The sequence below is a fragment of the Micromesistius poutassou genome (assembly GCF_964030765.1).
Source record: "Micromesistius poutassou genome assembly, contig: SCAFFOLD_2505, whole genome shotgun sequence".
NCBI classification, from domain to species: Eukaryota; Metazoa; Chordata; class Actinopteri; order Gadiformes; family Gadidae; genus Micromesistius; species Micromesistius poutassou.
In genome coordinates this window covers 33,421-47,500 of record NW_028179712.1, presented here as the reverse complement: position 1 = coordinate 47,500, position 14,080 = coordinate 33,421, and the positions used below count along the sequence as shown (strand labels likewise).

At 47.1% G+C, this 14,080-nt stretch overlaps 1 protein-coding gene across 1 annotated transcript in view; it reads left to right on the top strand.

Moving 5' to 3' along the window:
- The window catches only part of LOC311372580 (protein NLRC3-like), a gene marked incomplete at both ends in the record, with an annotated part of 15,131 nt that extends 1,729 nt beyond the window's left edge, over window positions 1-13,402 (top strand). The window contains 7 exons of the mRNA XM_084489565.1: window positions 257-2,054; window positions 2,528-2,701; window positions 4,105-4,278; window positions 4,762-4,935; window positions 5,974-6,020; window positions 8,240-8,292; window positions 13,208-13,402. Coding sequence (XP_084345691.1) covers window positions 257-2,054; window positions 2,528-2,701; window positions 4,105-4,278; window positions 4,762-4,935; window positions 5,974-6,020; window positions 8,240-8,292; window positions 13,208-13,402 — 2,615 coding nt within the window. The remainder of the gene's footprint in view (window positions 1-256; window positions 2,055-2,527; window positions 2,702-4,104; window positions 4,279-4,761; window positions 4,936-5,973; window positions 6,021-8,239; window positions 8,293-13,207) is intronic.
- Between the last annotated feature and the right edge of the window lie 678 nt (window positions 13,403-14,080).

Here is a 14,080-nt window from a genome sequence, read left to right as displayed (position 1 = left end):
GCTAGTAAACCAGGTTCATCTCAGAGGGCTGTCAGGAGGTGGAATGAGGGCCATGTGGATGTCCCTCGGAATGTGGTCCTTCGTTGACGCTGGGCTTTTTTTCACACTGATTTCCTTCATGTAGGCAAGATAATGATAACCACAAGTTATAAAGCCACTAAATATCATGAAGTTGATCATTTTATAGGAAATATTGATATGTTTCCAATGATGTCACCATCTACTAACTGAAATCTCCTGTTGTTTTCTCATTTAGAATCTAGCCAAAATAAAATCAAGTTTCGTTTGATGAAGGAGTTCAGGTGTGTGTTTGAGGGAATTGCTAAACCAGGACAGTCAACAGGTCTAAACGACTTCTACACAGAGCTCTACATCACAGAGGGCGGCAGTGGAGAGGTCAACAAGGACCATGAGGTCAGACTGATTGAAACAGCTTCCAGGAGACCGGCCAAGGAGGAAACACCAATCAAATGTGAAGACATCTTTAAACCCTTACCTGGACAAGATCAACCAAGCAGAACAATAATGACAACTGGAGTGGCCGGCATTGGTAAAACCATCTTGACACATAAGTTCACTCTGGACTGGGCTGAAGGCAAAGCTAACCACGACATAGACTTCACATTTATATTCACTTTTAAAGAGCTGAATTCACTGAAAGGGAAAGAGTTTAGCTTGGTGGAACTTCTTCATCTCTTCTTTATTGAGACCAAAGAAGCAAGAATCTTAAAATTTGACCGGTTCCAAGTTGTCTTCATCTTGGATGGTCTAGATGAGTGCCGACTTCCTCTGGACTTCCAGAACAACCAGACCTGGACTGATGTCACAAAGCCGACCTCAGTGGACGTGCTGCTGACAAACCTCATCAGGGGCAAACTGCTTCCCTCTGCTCGCATCTGGATAACCACACGCCCTGCGGCAGCCAATCAGATCCCTGCTGAGTGTGTTGACATGTTAACAGAGGTGAGAGGGTTCACCGACCCACAGAAGGAGGAGTACTTCAGAAAGAGATTCAAAGAGGAGACGCTGGCCAGCACAATCATCTCCCACGTGAAGAAATCACGAAGCCTCCACATCATGTGTCACATCCCAGTCTTCTGTTGGATCACTGCTACAGTTCTGAAGGACATCTTCAAAAAATCCCAGGTAGAAGAGAAGCCCAAGACCGTGACTCAGATGTACATCTACTTTCTGAGGCTTCAGTCCATAAAGAGGGACAGGAAGTACCATGGGAGAGCTGAAACGGATCCACACTGGAGTTCAGAGAGCAGGGAGATCATTGTTTCTCTTGGAAAACTGGCTTTTAACCAGCTGGAGAAAGGCAACCTGATCTTCTACGAGGCCGACCTGGCAGAGTGTGACATCGATATCAGAGCAGCCTCAGTGTACTCAGGAGTGTTCACCCAGATCTTTAAAGAGGAGTGTGGGCTGTACCAGGACAAGGTGTTCTCCTTTGTCCATCTGAGCATCCAGGAGTTTCTGGCTGCCCTTTATGTCTTTCTGTCCTTCATCAACAATGGTGTCAATCTGCTCTCAGGACAACGAAAACTCCTGATGTCTATTCTTGTTCGAAACAAACAAACAGAAAAAAGAAAGCTCAAACTCTACCAGAGTGCTGTGGACAAGTCCTTACAGAGTGAGAACGGACACCTGGACTTGTTCCTCCGTTTCCTCCTGGGCCTCTCTCTGGAGACCAATCAGAATCTTCTACAAGGTCTGCTGGGAAAGACAGGAAGTAGCTCATGCACACATGAGAAAACAGTGTCCTACATCAAGAAGAAGTTAAATGGAGATCTCTCTCCAGAGAGAAGCATAAACCTGCTCCACTGTTTGAATGAGCTGAACGACCATTCTCTAGTGGAGGAGATCCAAAAGTACCTCACATCAGGAAGTCTCTCCAGAGAATCTCTCTCCCCTGCTCAGTGGTCAGCTCTGGTCTTCATCCTACTGACATCAGAAGAGGAGCTGGACGTGTTTGACCTGAAGAAATACTCTGCTTCAGAGGAAGGTCTTCTGAGGCTGCTGCCAGTGGTCAAAGCCTCCAAAACATCTCTGTAGGTTCACTTATAACATGTATAACAATACACACTACACAATATACATAAAACTGGAATATAAGGTTAAAATAATATGCATAAGTAGGTTGTATAACATGTATTACTATTCTACTCACAACATAATAAACATACTAGAAGAATATAAAATTATAATAATATACAAAGCATAGGTATAATGTATAACAGTACACATAAGAGCATATTAAAAATAACATAATATAGAAGTAGTAGTAGTTTTACACCTGAAACATAATATGTGACACAGCTTTGTCTCCATAAAGTATCAATAAAGCTTTAACGTGTCCTCCAAATGGAATGATGAATACACTTTATAAATGTGGTTACTTTAGTACGAACTGCTCTCAACCAGAAAGAGTAAATGGTGTGTGTGTGTGTGTGTGTGTGTGTGTGTGTGTGTGTGTGTGTGTGTGTGTGTGTGTGTGTGTGTGTGTGTGTGTGTGTGTGTGCAGGTTGTCTGGCTGCCTGATCACACAGGAAGGCTGTGCTTCTCTGGCCTCAGTTCTCAGCTCCAACTCCTCTATTCTGAAAGAGCTGGACCTGAGTACCAATGATCTGCAGGATTCAGGAGTGAAGCTGCTCTCTGCTGGACTGGGGAGTCCACACTGTACACTGGAAACTCTCAGGTCAGTTATCAGCCTCTTCTTCAAACTGGTTATTCTAGACCAGTAAGTGCTGCTCCTGCCTGATGCATTTCTGTTGCTCTTTTCCCTGCTGACAAAACATTCCATGGATCTGCATAATGTTAGAACATGTGAAGAAACGGTCTTAGCGTACCAAACACAGCAGAGTTCTCCTGACTGTAACCGAACAATATCTCATCTGAGTTGTAGCTATTGAGAAAGGAGCATTTGTTTAAGATCCTGTTTCACATCCATGTGAAGGAAGTTCTACTGTCTTTGATGATGTCATCTCCCCACTTCCTCTTCCTGTTCTCAGACAGGGTGACACAGCTTTGTCTCCATAAAGTATCAATAAAGCTTTAACTTGTCCTCCAAATGGAATGATGAATACACTTTATACATGTGGTTACTTTAGTACAAACTGTGTGTGTGTGTGTGTGTGTGTGTGTGTGTGTGTGTGTGTGTGTGTGTGTGTGTGTGTGTGTGTGTGTGTGTGTGTAGGTTATCTCGCTGCCTGATCACACAGGAAGGCTGTGCTTCTCTGGCCTCAGCTCTCAGCTCCAACTTCTCTAGTCTGAGAGAGCTGGACCTGAGTACCAATGATCTGAAGGATTCAGGAGTGAAGCTGCTCTCTTCTGGACTGGGGAGTCCACACTGTATACTGGAAACTCTCAGGTCAGTTTTAGTCAATGGACAAACAGTTACACCACAAGGTTCAATATCAGAAGACATTTAACAGATTTAGATCCATAAAAGTGTGCACGTAAAGTGAAGCAGCACACAACTGACACCCCCACGCGGACAAATGCTGTCTTTGCTCTCGTGCTCGAAAAGTATTTTCCTGCTCACTTTATTCTCCTCACAACACAATATACATAATATTGGAATAAAACTAATAATTATCCACAAAACATCTCTGTAGATCTACTTCTTATTTCAGTACTATGAATAACATGTATTATTTTGTAATACATGTTATTCATAGTACTGAAATAAAAAGTAATATTAATATTAGTGCTGTCAGTGAAACGTGTTATTAACGGCGTTAACGCAAACCCATTTAAACAGCGTAAATTTTTTTATTGTGACATTAACATTCTTTAATCTGCGGGAAAAACCGCCCAATCTGGCAACACTGCCTGAACGTCCTCACGCTCTGGCGTCAACGTAAATCAATGAGACCAACTGAAAACAAAGCCATATTAAACTTAAACTGTGATTCTGAATAAAGTATAAATGATATCGAAATTCTGTTTCGATATTATTATAAAAAATATATTTTATAAAGCTTTAACGTGTCCTCCAAATGGAATGATGAATAGGCCTACACTTTATACATGTGGTTACTTTAGTACAAACTGCTCTCAACCAGAAATAATAAGTGGTGTGTGTGTGTGTGTGTGCAGGTTGTCTGGCTGCCTGATCACACAGGAAGGCTGTGCTTCTCTGGCCTCAGTTCTCAGCTCCAACTCCTCTAGTCTGAAAGAGCTGGACCTGAGTACCAATGATCTGCAGGATTCAGGAGTGAAGCTGCTCTCTACTGGACTGGGGAGTCCACACTGTACACTGGAAACTCTCAGGTCAGTTATCAGCCTCTTCTTCAAACTGGTTATTCTAGACCAGTAAGTGCTGCTCCTGCCTGATGCATTTCTGTTGGTCTTTTCCCTGCTGACAAAACACTCCCTGGTTCTACACAATGTTAGAACATGTGAAGAAACGGTCTTAGTGTACCAAACACAGCGGACTTCTCCTGACTCTAACCAAACAATATCTAATTGAGTTGTAGCTATTGAGAAAGGAGCATTTGTTTAAGATCCTGTTTCACATCCAAGTGAAGGAAGTTCTGCTGTATGTGATGATGTCATCTCCCCACTTCCTCTTCCTGTTCTCAGACAGGGTGACACAGCTTTGTCTCCATAAAGTATCAATAAAGCTTTTACTTGTCCTCAATATGGAATGAATACACTTTATAAAGTGCATTCGTACGAACTGCTCTCAACCAGATAGAATAAATGATGTGTGTGTGTGTGTGTGTGTATGTGTGTGTGCGCGCGTGTGTGCAGGTTGTCTGACTGCCTGGTCACACAGGAAGGCTGTGCTTCTCTGGCCTCAGCTCTGAGCTCCAACCCCTCCCATCTGAGAGAGCTGGACCTGAGCTACAATCACCCAGGAGACTCAGGAGCTGCGCTGCTCTCTGCTGGACTGGAGGATCCACGCTGGAGACTGGACACTCTCAGGTATGGAGAGGACAGCTCACCACCCAGGGACAAAGTCTCCTACAAGGGTTCAAGCCGCTGCTAGATGAAGTGTTTTCAAAACGCAGTTGTAATGCATGTTGTGTAGAAAGTGATGAGACGGCAGATTAGGATTCAGACGACTTTTATAGAATTATATTTGTTGATAGTTAGTGCAACACATTAACATTTGGCGTATTACTGTGTTTGGCACTAACTGTCTGGTGAAATAATGTGTTGGTTTAAAACAGACGTTTGAGTGTGTTTGTTTTTTGATTGGCCAATGATTGGTTAGCATAGAGCTGGATGTTAACATGGAGCCAGGCATGATGAGTCAGTAAATTAGGAGTACTTTTATAAAATATTTATTGATAGTGAGTGCAACACACTCATATTTTGTGTGGCCTAGCATGGAGCTAGGCGTAAGCGTGGAGCTGGGGGTTAGCATGCAGCTAGGCCTTAACATTGAGGTGGTCGATAGCGGTTGTAGGTTTCCCGCCAAAAAGCCAACGATTGTATTGGCGCGGAGTGTGTGACCCACGCAGTCAGCTGACGAGGTTAGCTGTCTGTCCTTAATCAGTTAACAACGTTACGAACCACCGAGCCATCAGCGAGTTCTGGTTGATTATGTGCTTAATCACGAGTGAATAATAATACTAACGTGATACTAACATGAATGCAGCGGAGCCATCTGCACACTCTCTCTTTGTTAACATGTGAATAATGTTTCCCTATCTAAAGACAACATGCTGCTCTCTCTTTGTTAACATGTGAATAATGTTTCCCTGTTTAAAGACAACATGCTGCTCTCTCTTTGTTAACATGTGAATAATGTCTCCCTGTTTAAAGACAACATGCTGCTCTCTCTTTGTTAACATGTGAATAATGTTTCCCTATCTAAAGACAACATGCTACTCTCTCTTTGTTAACATGTGAATAATGTTTCCCTGTCTAAAGACAACATGCTGCTCTCTCTTTGTTAACATGTGAATAATGTTTCCTGTTTAAAGTCAACATGCTGCTCTCTCTTTGTCTCCCCAGTGTGGAGCACGGTGGAGTGTGGAGGCTGAAACCAGCTCCACAGAGATGTAAGTGTCTGTTTAGTTTGATTCATCTCAACACACACTAACTTTAGAGATGGAAAGTCCATCCACACTGCGCGCTCCCACGTAAATGGCTACCGTAAATAATATAATAGAGGAGCCAACACTCCAGGGATAGATATTTAAACCTGCCACACGCCATATAAATGGCATTCAATAATCACTTTGAGAGACGTATTCCTTTGAGACATTTCATATACTTGGTGTAGGCCTGCTTGTTATATTGTAGACTATATAATATAAACAGAACTCAGCTGGGTTTGGAAGGAGCTTCCAATTTTTTTGACCTTTTCTAGCAATTCTAGAGAAATTGTAGCAAGTTTAAACTATATATTTAGCGATGGCTCCTGGCTCTAGGACGGTTCTATACATGGTCTCCCTGACATGTAAGGCCTTAACCGTCTGAAGCCTTTACCAGGATAAAGGCAGATCTAGAACGATCTACACCCATAACCCTCTCTGTCAATTTGCCCTCATTCATAGATAGCATGGCCTACCGCAAAACCGGGACGTCTGGTCACCCTAAATGAATGATGATCGGGTGGGTGCGGGTATCAGTTGTTGAAAAAAATGTTGCTGCGGGTGGATTATTGATATTAAGCAGCAGGTGTGGATGACATTACAGCTCATCCGCACATCTCTCTAGACTTCACTGCGCTACGCCCTAACCCTCACCCTGACCCTAACCCTAACCCTGACCATAACCCTAACCCTGACCCTGACCCTAACCCTAACCCTGACCATAACCCTAACCCTGACCCTGACCCTAACCCTAACCCTGACCCTGACCCTAACCCTAACCCTAACCCTGACCCTAACCCTGACCCTAACCCTGACCGCCATTATAATGCCTAGACTAGTATAGGAACTCGGGATCCATTGTTATTGACACTTTGTTGCTGCGTTGTTGCTGCATGTGTCGTGAACCGATTTCCTGGCACTGTGGTCGTATAGTGTGACATGTTAAATCATAGTGTGACATGTTAAATCATAGTGGGACATGTTAATCATAGTGGGACATGTTAAATTATAGTGTGACATGTTAAATCATAGTGACATGTTAAATCATAGTGTGACATGTTAAATCATAGTGGGACATGTTAAATCATAGTGACATGTTAAATCATAGTGGGACATGTTAAATCATAGTGGGACATGTTAAATCATAGTGGGACATGTTAAATCATAGTGTGACATGTTAAATCATAGTGGGACATGTTAAATCATAGTGGGACATGTTAAATCGTGGAGGAATATCTGAGAATCATGTAGTCTGAACCAGCCATTAAGTCTGTTCGGCCCCATGCTGAAGATGGCAGGAGAGGGGCCAGGGGCCCTCAATTTTTGATTTAAAAAATGAACCCTTTGTTTATCCGGGGCACGTGCTCCCGCCCCCCCCCCTGGCAGTGGCGGTTTTAGGCACGGGCGAAGCGGGCAGTTACAGGGATTACAGGGGGGGCGGCACGAGTACACCAGAAAAAAAATGATCAGCGCATTTTCTATTATCGATAATACCCCCCCCGTCCCCGTCAACAACTTCGGGGGGGGGGGGGGGGTTCTCCCGTCAGATGCCTGTGAACTCACACTGGGCCCAAACACAGCCCACAGACGACTCTCTCTGTCTGAGGACAACAGAAAGGTGACGCTGGTCAGAGAGGACCAGTCGTATCCGGATCACCCAGAGAGATTTGACTACTACCCCCAGGTGTTGTGTAGAGAGGCTCTGACTGGCCGCTGTTACTGGGAGGTAGAGAGGAAAGGATGGGTTGAGATAGGAGTGACATACAAAGGAATCACAAGGAGAGGTGGTGGTGACAGCGGGCTTGGAGGGAACAACAAGTCCTGGAGTCTTGTTTGTTATGATGATGGTTACTCTGCCCGGTACAACGGTAGAGAGACAGCCATGCCTCTCCCCCCGCCTGCTGGCACTCTGTCCTTCTACAGAGTGTCCCGAGGTGTAGGAGGGTCCTCAGACACACTGACACACATCCACACCTTCAGGTCCACCTTCACCCAGGAGGACCTCCTCCCTGGGTTTGGGGTATGGTGGAGGGAGGGTAACTCAGCGTCTCTGTGTCGGTTGTAGAAAAAAAAAAATGGGATATCGGTCCCTTACCCCCGACTGTCTTCCACTCGACTTTCCTCCCCGTCTCCCGCGTGCCCGGCCCTTAAAACCCCTCTGCCGTCTTGCCCCCCCCCCCCAGGTGATCCCAATGGAGAGGTGCTGGCGCGCTTCGTCCACTCCAGACAGCGCAGGGTTGCCACAACACACACACACACACACACACACACACACACACACACACACACACACACACACACACACACACAGACAGACAGACAGACAGACAGACAGACAGACAGACACCAGGCACGGGAAGTTGTTTACGTCCGGGGATGCGCGTGGGCGGAGTTGTTGGAAGTAGTGGGGGGGGGGGTCCACGTAACGTTTATCGTCTCAGGCTGATAGCCGTCGCGTCGAGGTAAAACTGATCGGCCAATGAACAGGCCGGCATTAGCTCAGGGGGTAGAGCGGGTTGGCTGGTAACCGCAAGGTTGCTGGTTGGATCCCCGGCTCCTCCTCCTCGCTGAGTGTCGAGGTGTCCCTGAGCGAGACGCCTCACCCTAACTGCTCCTGACCAGCTGGCTGTCGCCTTGCGTGGCTGACGCCGCCGTCGGTGTGTGAATGTGTGTATGAATGGGTGAATGTCAGGTAATATTGTAAAGCGCTTTGGGTGGCCACTGGTTACAAGAAATGCGCTGTATAAATGCAGTTAATTTATCATTAACCATGCTGCTATCCACCAATGAGGCTGTTAACTGTACATGTTCTACTGTTATGCTGCCTATGTAATGAATTACACAACCAAGCAATGAGAAAGGCTTGTAATTTAGACTTTAGACACATTGACTTACCTGTTGATAAGGAAGCAGGCAACTTCAGAGTCCTTTTGAAAAATCGTAATCCTTCATTAGCTCTTTAAACCTGGGAAGAGCTAATACATTTCTTAAAATGCTACAGTGTCCCTTTAAGAGAAAAAAAGCAATTGATCGTGATTAATCACAGCAAATTGTGCGATCAATTGACAGCACTAAGATATACGTGTGTGTGTGTGTGTGTGTGTGTGTGTGTGTGTGTGTGTACACACCTACCAGTTCTCTGGTCCAACAGTTATGGGCTGATTATGGTCCCACGTTCATGCAACGCAACGACACGCAGACGCTTCAACGCAGTCATGAACCTTTATGGTTCTGCGTCGGGTTTTAGTGAGCGGACCAATCACAGCCCTTGCTGCTGCGTCGCCTCGACGGAAGGTGACATTTTTTGGGAGGCGCACGTCAGGCCCTCGCGGTGGACGCAAGGAGGGTCCGCGAGGACGTAACTGTGTGTTCACACCAAACGCAACGGCGCGATTCCATACAAAGTCAACGTAGAGACGCGAATCGGGCGAAATTTGACGCGGCAAAAACCTGCGGCAAGATTTGATTGACGGCGCGACATTTTGCCCTGTCACGGGCGAGCACGTTCACGAGGATTTGCAGCTCGAAAAATTTTGCTGAAGTTGAAATATTTCAACTTTGCCGCGGTATTCGCGTGAGACAGCCAATCAGCGTTCACTCCCTGGGTGAAGTAACGTGGGTGAAGTAACGTAAAACAGCCAATCAGCGTTCAACCAGCCGGGCCAACCGTTCCCTGCACTCCGCAGTGAACCGCAGCTTGGAGGAGAAAGTGATTGTTGCCGTTTGCGACTCCTGGAGCTCTATATATAATATGATATTATATAATATAATATATAAATATCTATATAATATATATATATAATATATACAATATATATAATATCAGCGTATATCAATGAATATAATATCATGAATCAGCGTTTTTTGAATTTTCCAATGAAAACGAATGGGGGGATTTTGGGCGAATAACCTGGAATATCTCGGGAATTATGAATAATATCATGTCTTGTTCTCCCGTCAGATGCCTGTGAACTCACACTGGACCCAAACACAGCCTACAGACGACTCTCTCTGTCTGAGGACAACAGAAAGTTGACGCGGGTCAGAGAGGACCAGTCGTATCCGGATCACCCAGAGAGATTTGACTCCTACCCCCAGGTGTTGTGTAGAGAGGCTCTGACTGGCCGCTGTTACTGGGAGGTAGAGAGGAAAGGATATGTTGTTATAGGAGTGACATACAGAGGAATCACAAGGAGAGGAGAGGGTGATGACAGCGCGCTTGGATGGAACAACAAGTCCTGGAGTCTTTATTGTGATGATGGTGGTTACTCTGCCTGGTACAACGGTAGTCAGACAGCCATACGTCTCCCCGCCGCTGGCTCTACCAGAGTAGGAGTGTATCTGGACCGGCCTGCTGGCACTCTGTCCTTCTACAGAGTGTCCCGAGGTGTAGGAGGGTCCTCAGACACACTGACACACATCCATACCTTCAGGTCCACCTTCACCCAGGAGGACCTCCTCCCTGGGTTTATGGTAGGGGGATCAGTGTCTCTGTGTCGGTTGTAGAAAAAAAAAAAGGCAGACGGGCGGACGGGTGCACACACACACACACACACACACCAGGCGCAGGAAATAGTTTTCGTCCGGGGGTGCGGGCGGCCGGAGCTTTGGAGGCCTGAGAGGACTGATGACTCAGAGTCTCTGTGGCAGTTATAGTCTCTCTCTCTCTTTCTCTCTCGTCTCCCACTCCCCCCCTCCTCCCATCTTGTCTCCCCCTTCTCCCTCCCGTCTCCCACTCCCCCTCGTCTCCCTCTCTCCTCCCCCTCCTCCCCCCCCCCCATCTCCCTCTCCCCCTCCTCCCCCTCGTCTCCCTCTCCCCTCCCCCCTCGTCTCCCCCTCCTCCCCCCTCGTCTCCCACTCCCCCTCCTCCCCCCCGTCTCCCTCTCCCCCTCCTCCACCCTCGTCTCCCTCTCCCCCTCCTCCCCCCTTGTCTCCCTCCTCCCCTCGTCTCCCTCTCCCCCCCCCCCCCCCGTCTCCCTCTCCCCCTCCTTTTTATGGGGCTTCCTAAAAGTTGATGCTGGTAAACCATGAAAGGAAGAGACTAGAGACTTTTAAGATCTTCCATAGGGTTACCTGAGCAGGTTTTGTTAAGATTAAATTTTTAATTTGAAATGTATATTAAATACCTATTGATGGTAAATCACATGTTTTTTTTATGCTACAATATTTGTCCATTTTCAGACATTAACATATTTTATTCTCCAGGGCTCTGATCATCACTTTTGTCCTAATCCTAACAAGGATGATTTAGATTAGATTAGATTCATTAGGATCCCGATTAGCAACACACCAGAGAGAGAGCTAGTCTTCCTGGGTCCCAAACATCAAATATAGACAACAGACAATCACTTGTTTGACCTTATGTCAAACTAAAATAGATATAGACTAATAAAAAAGTTAAAAAAAGATATGAAGGCTACAAAAAGAAATGACAACATTAAAAATGTATATACATTATGGACCACATGATTCTTTTGCAGACTTTTTAAAGTTGTATTTGCTATTTTTGCTAGAACGTATGTTTTTTTGGTCGTTCATCCATAATGAAATAGTTGTGTAAATGATGGTATTTTTCAGTAGATTGGACCTCGGTCTGGGTAAAGCTAGCTGTCCTTTACTTGCTCCTCTAGTGCTATGACCGTGTCTGTCAGACACACTGACTAGACCTTCAGCAAAGAAGGCGGGTCTTTTGCAGTTTAAGACTGACCTTAGGAACAACAAGAGGTTAAGAGAGATTGTTTGTTTTAACTGTGAGCCATGAAAGGCTAGTATGCATTACTTCAGTGTTAGTGTGAATAGAGCAGCTCGGTGCCAAAGGAACCTGATTTAAAGCAGATTTTATATTTCATTCATAATAACCAGGAGGTCTGTGTTGTAAATGACTTTAAACTGAGTATTGATTCCTGGTGTTCTGTTGGGAACCAAACGGCAGCAGAACATGTTCAGTTATTAAAGATACGTGCACACCTGTTTATGATTAGTAAAGTCTGCAGCTTCTATTGTTTCAGTCCTTGTGTTTATTGTGTACATGTAAGGGACTATTTTTCTGTTGCATTTGTTAATGAAGCATAATTTTAATAAACAACTCAGTGGATCCAACTGAATGTTCTCATGTGTTCAGCCCATCATCATTCTCCTTTTATTAGTAAATAATGTTACATAAGTGCCTTAAGAATAATAATTTGTTAATCAGAAATTATAAATAAAACAAATGTTTTTCTGATATTATTCTGGGACCTCCTCCCTGGGTTTTGGTTAGGGGGGGGGGGGTGCCTCAGTGTCTCTGTGTTCGTTGTAGAGAGAAACCACAGACAGACGGCGGGACACACTCTCTGTCTCTCTCTCTCTCTCCCCTTCTCCCCCTCCCCCCCGTCTCCCTGTGATTGGACGACACTGTGGCTCAGAGTGAGCGTCCGTTAACCTGCTGACCACTGATTGGTCAACGAGCGGCAGGTGTGCTGCCTCCCCCAGCCCCAGCGTCCAATCAGACTCAGAGCAGGTGAGGCTGCTGAGACCACACCCAGTTTGGTTTCTCTCTCTACCCCTCCCTCCCTCTTTCCCTCACTCACTCACTCCTTTTCTCTCTCTCCCCCCCACTGTCTCTCTCTCTCTCTCTCTCTCTCTCTCTCTCTCTCTCTCTCATCTCTCTCTCTCTCTCTCTCTCTCTCTCTCTCTCCCCTAGTGTCTCAGAGGTACTGGGTTCGATTCGCAACGCAATATTCCCTCTGTGAGCCCAACCTCTCCCTGTGATTGGACGACACTGTGGCTCAGAGTGAGCGTCCGTAACCTGCTGACCACTGATTGGTCAACGAGCAACAGGTGTGCAGCCTCCCCCAGCCCCAGGTTGGTTTTCAAGTCTCGTGAGAACCCTCTCTCTCTCTCTCTCTCTCTCTCTCTCCCCGTCTCTCTCTCCTCCCCCCCCGTCTCCCTCTCCCCCCTGTCTCTCCCCCCATCTCCCTCTCACCCACCGTCTCCCCCCCCCGTGGGAGACAACATTTAATTGGAGAGAAAGGGGAGGGAGAAAGGGGTGGAGATAGAAAGGGAGAGAAAAATAAAACGGCGAGAAAGGGGGAGAGAGAAAGGGAGGACCCTCCAGACAGAGACAAAGAGCCGCCTCCTCTCCTCCCTCCGGGCGTGCGTCTGAGGACCAGGCGGGCCGGGGCGGCCGCCTGCCCTCCGCGGCCCAGCCACGGTGGCCCGTCCCTGGGGAGACGGGGAGCGGTGGCCCCCGGCCGTCCTGGAGCTCAGCGGGAGAGAGGGCGTGGTCGCCGGGGGCCGGGCAGAGACACGGAGAGGGGAAGGGGACGGCCGGGTCTCCTCGCCGGGCGCCGGAAGAGCCGCCGTGACGGAGGGAGGGCTGAGGCTGGAGGTTGAGATCCCGGTGTGGAGCGACTGGTTTGGTCTCTCTCTCTCTCTCTCTCTCTCTCTCTCTCTCTCTCTCTCTCTCTCTCTCTCTCTCTCTCTCTCTCTCTCTCTCTCTCTCTCTCTCTCTAGTGGGCGTGTCCCCCTAGCTGTGTGACGGACAGATGAGCATGGTTTGCTACGGTCCACCGGGTAGGCTGGTGGACCGACCTATCCAGCGTACGTCTAGGAGGACACGCCCACTTGGGATGTCACTCAAACACAGGAAGAGGCGGTTTAAAAAAAAAAAAAGGTTTGTAATGGTCCCTCCCCCCAATGAATGGAGGGAGGGAGGGAGGGAGGGAGTGAAGGAGGGAGAGAGGGAGGGGAAAGGGGGAGAGATGAAGGGAGGGAGGGAGAGAGAGAGAGAGATGAAGGGAAGGAGGGAGGGAGGGGCGAGAGTGAGAGAGAGAGAGGGGGAGGGAGGGAGAGAGAGGAGAGCAGGTTTGATTCCAGTGGTCTCGTCTCGTGGTTCTCACCAGACCAAACTGGGGATGGGGGGAGGTGGCACACCTGCTGCTCGTTGACCAATCAGGTTGAACCAGCCTCACGAACGCATCACTCTGACCCACAGTGTGAGTGTGTGAGTGAGAGGGGGAGAGAGGGGGAGGGAAGGAAGGAAG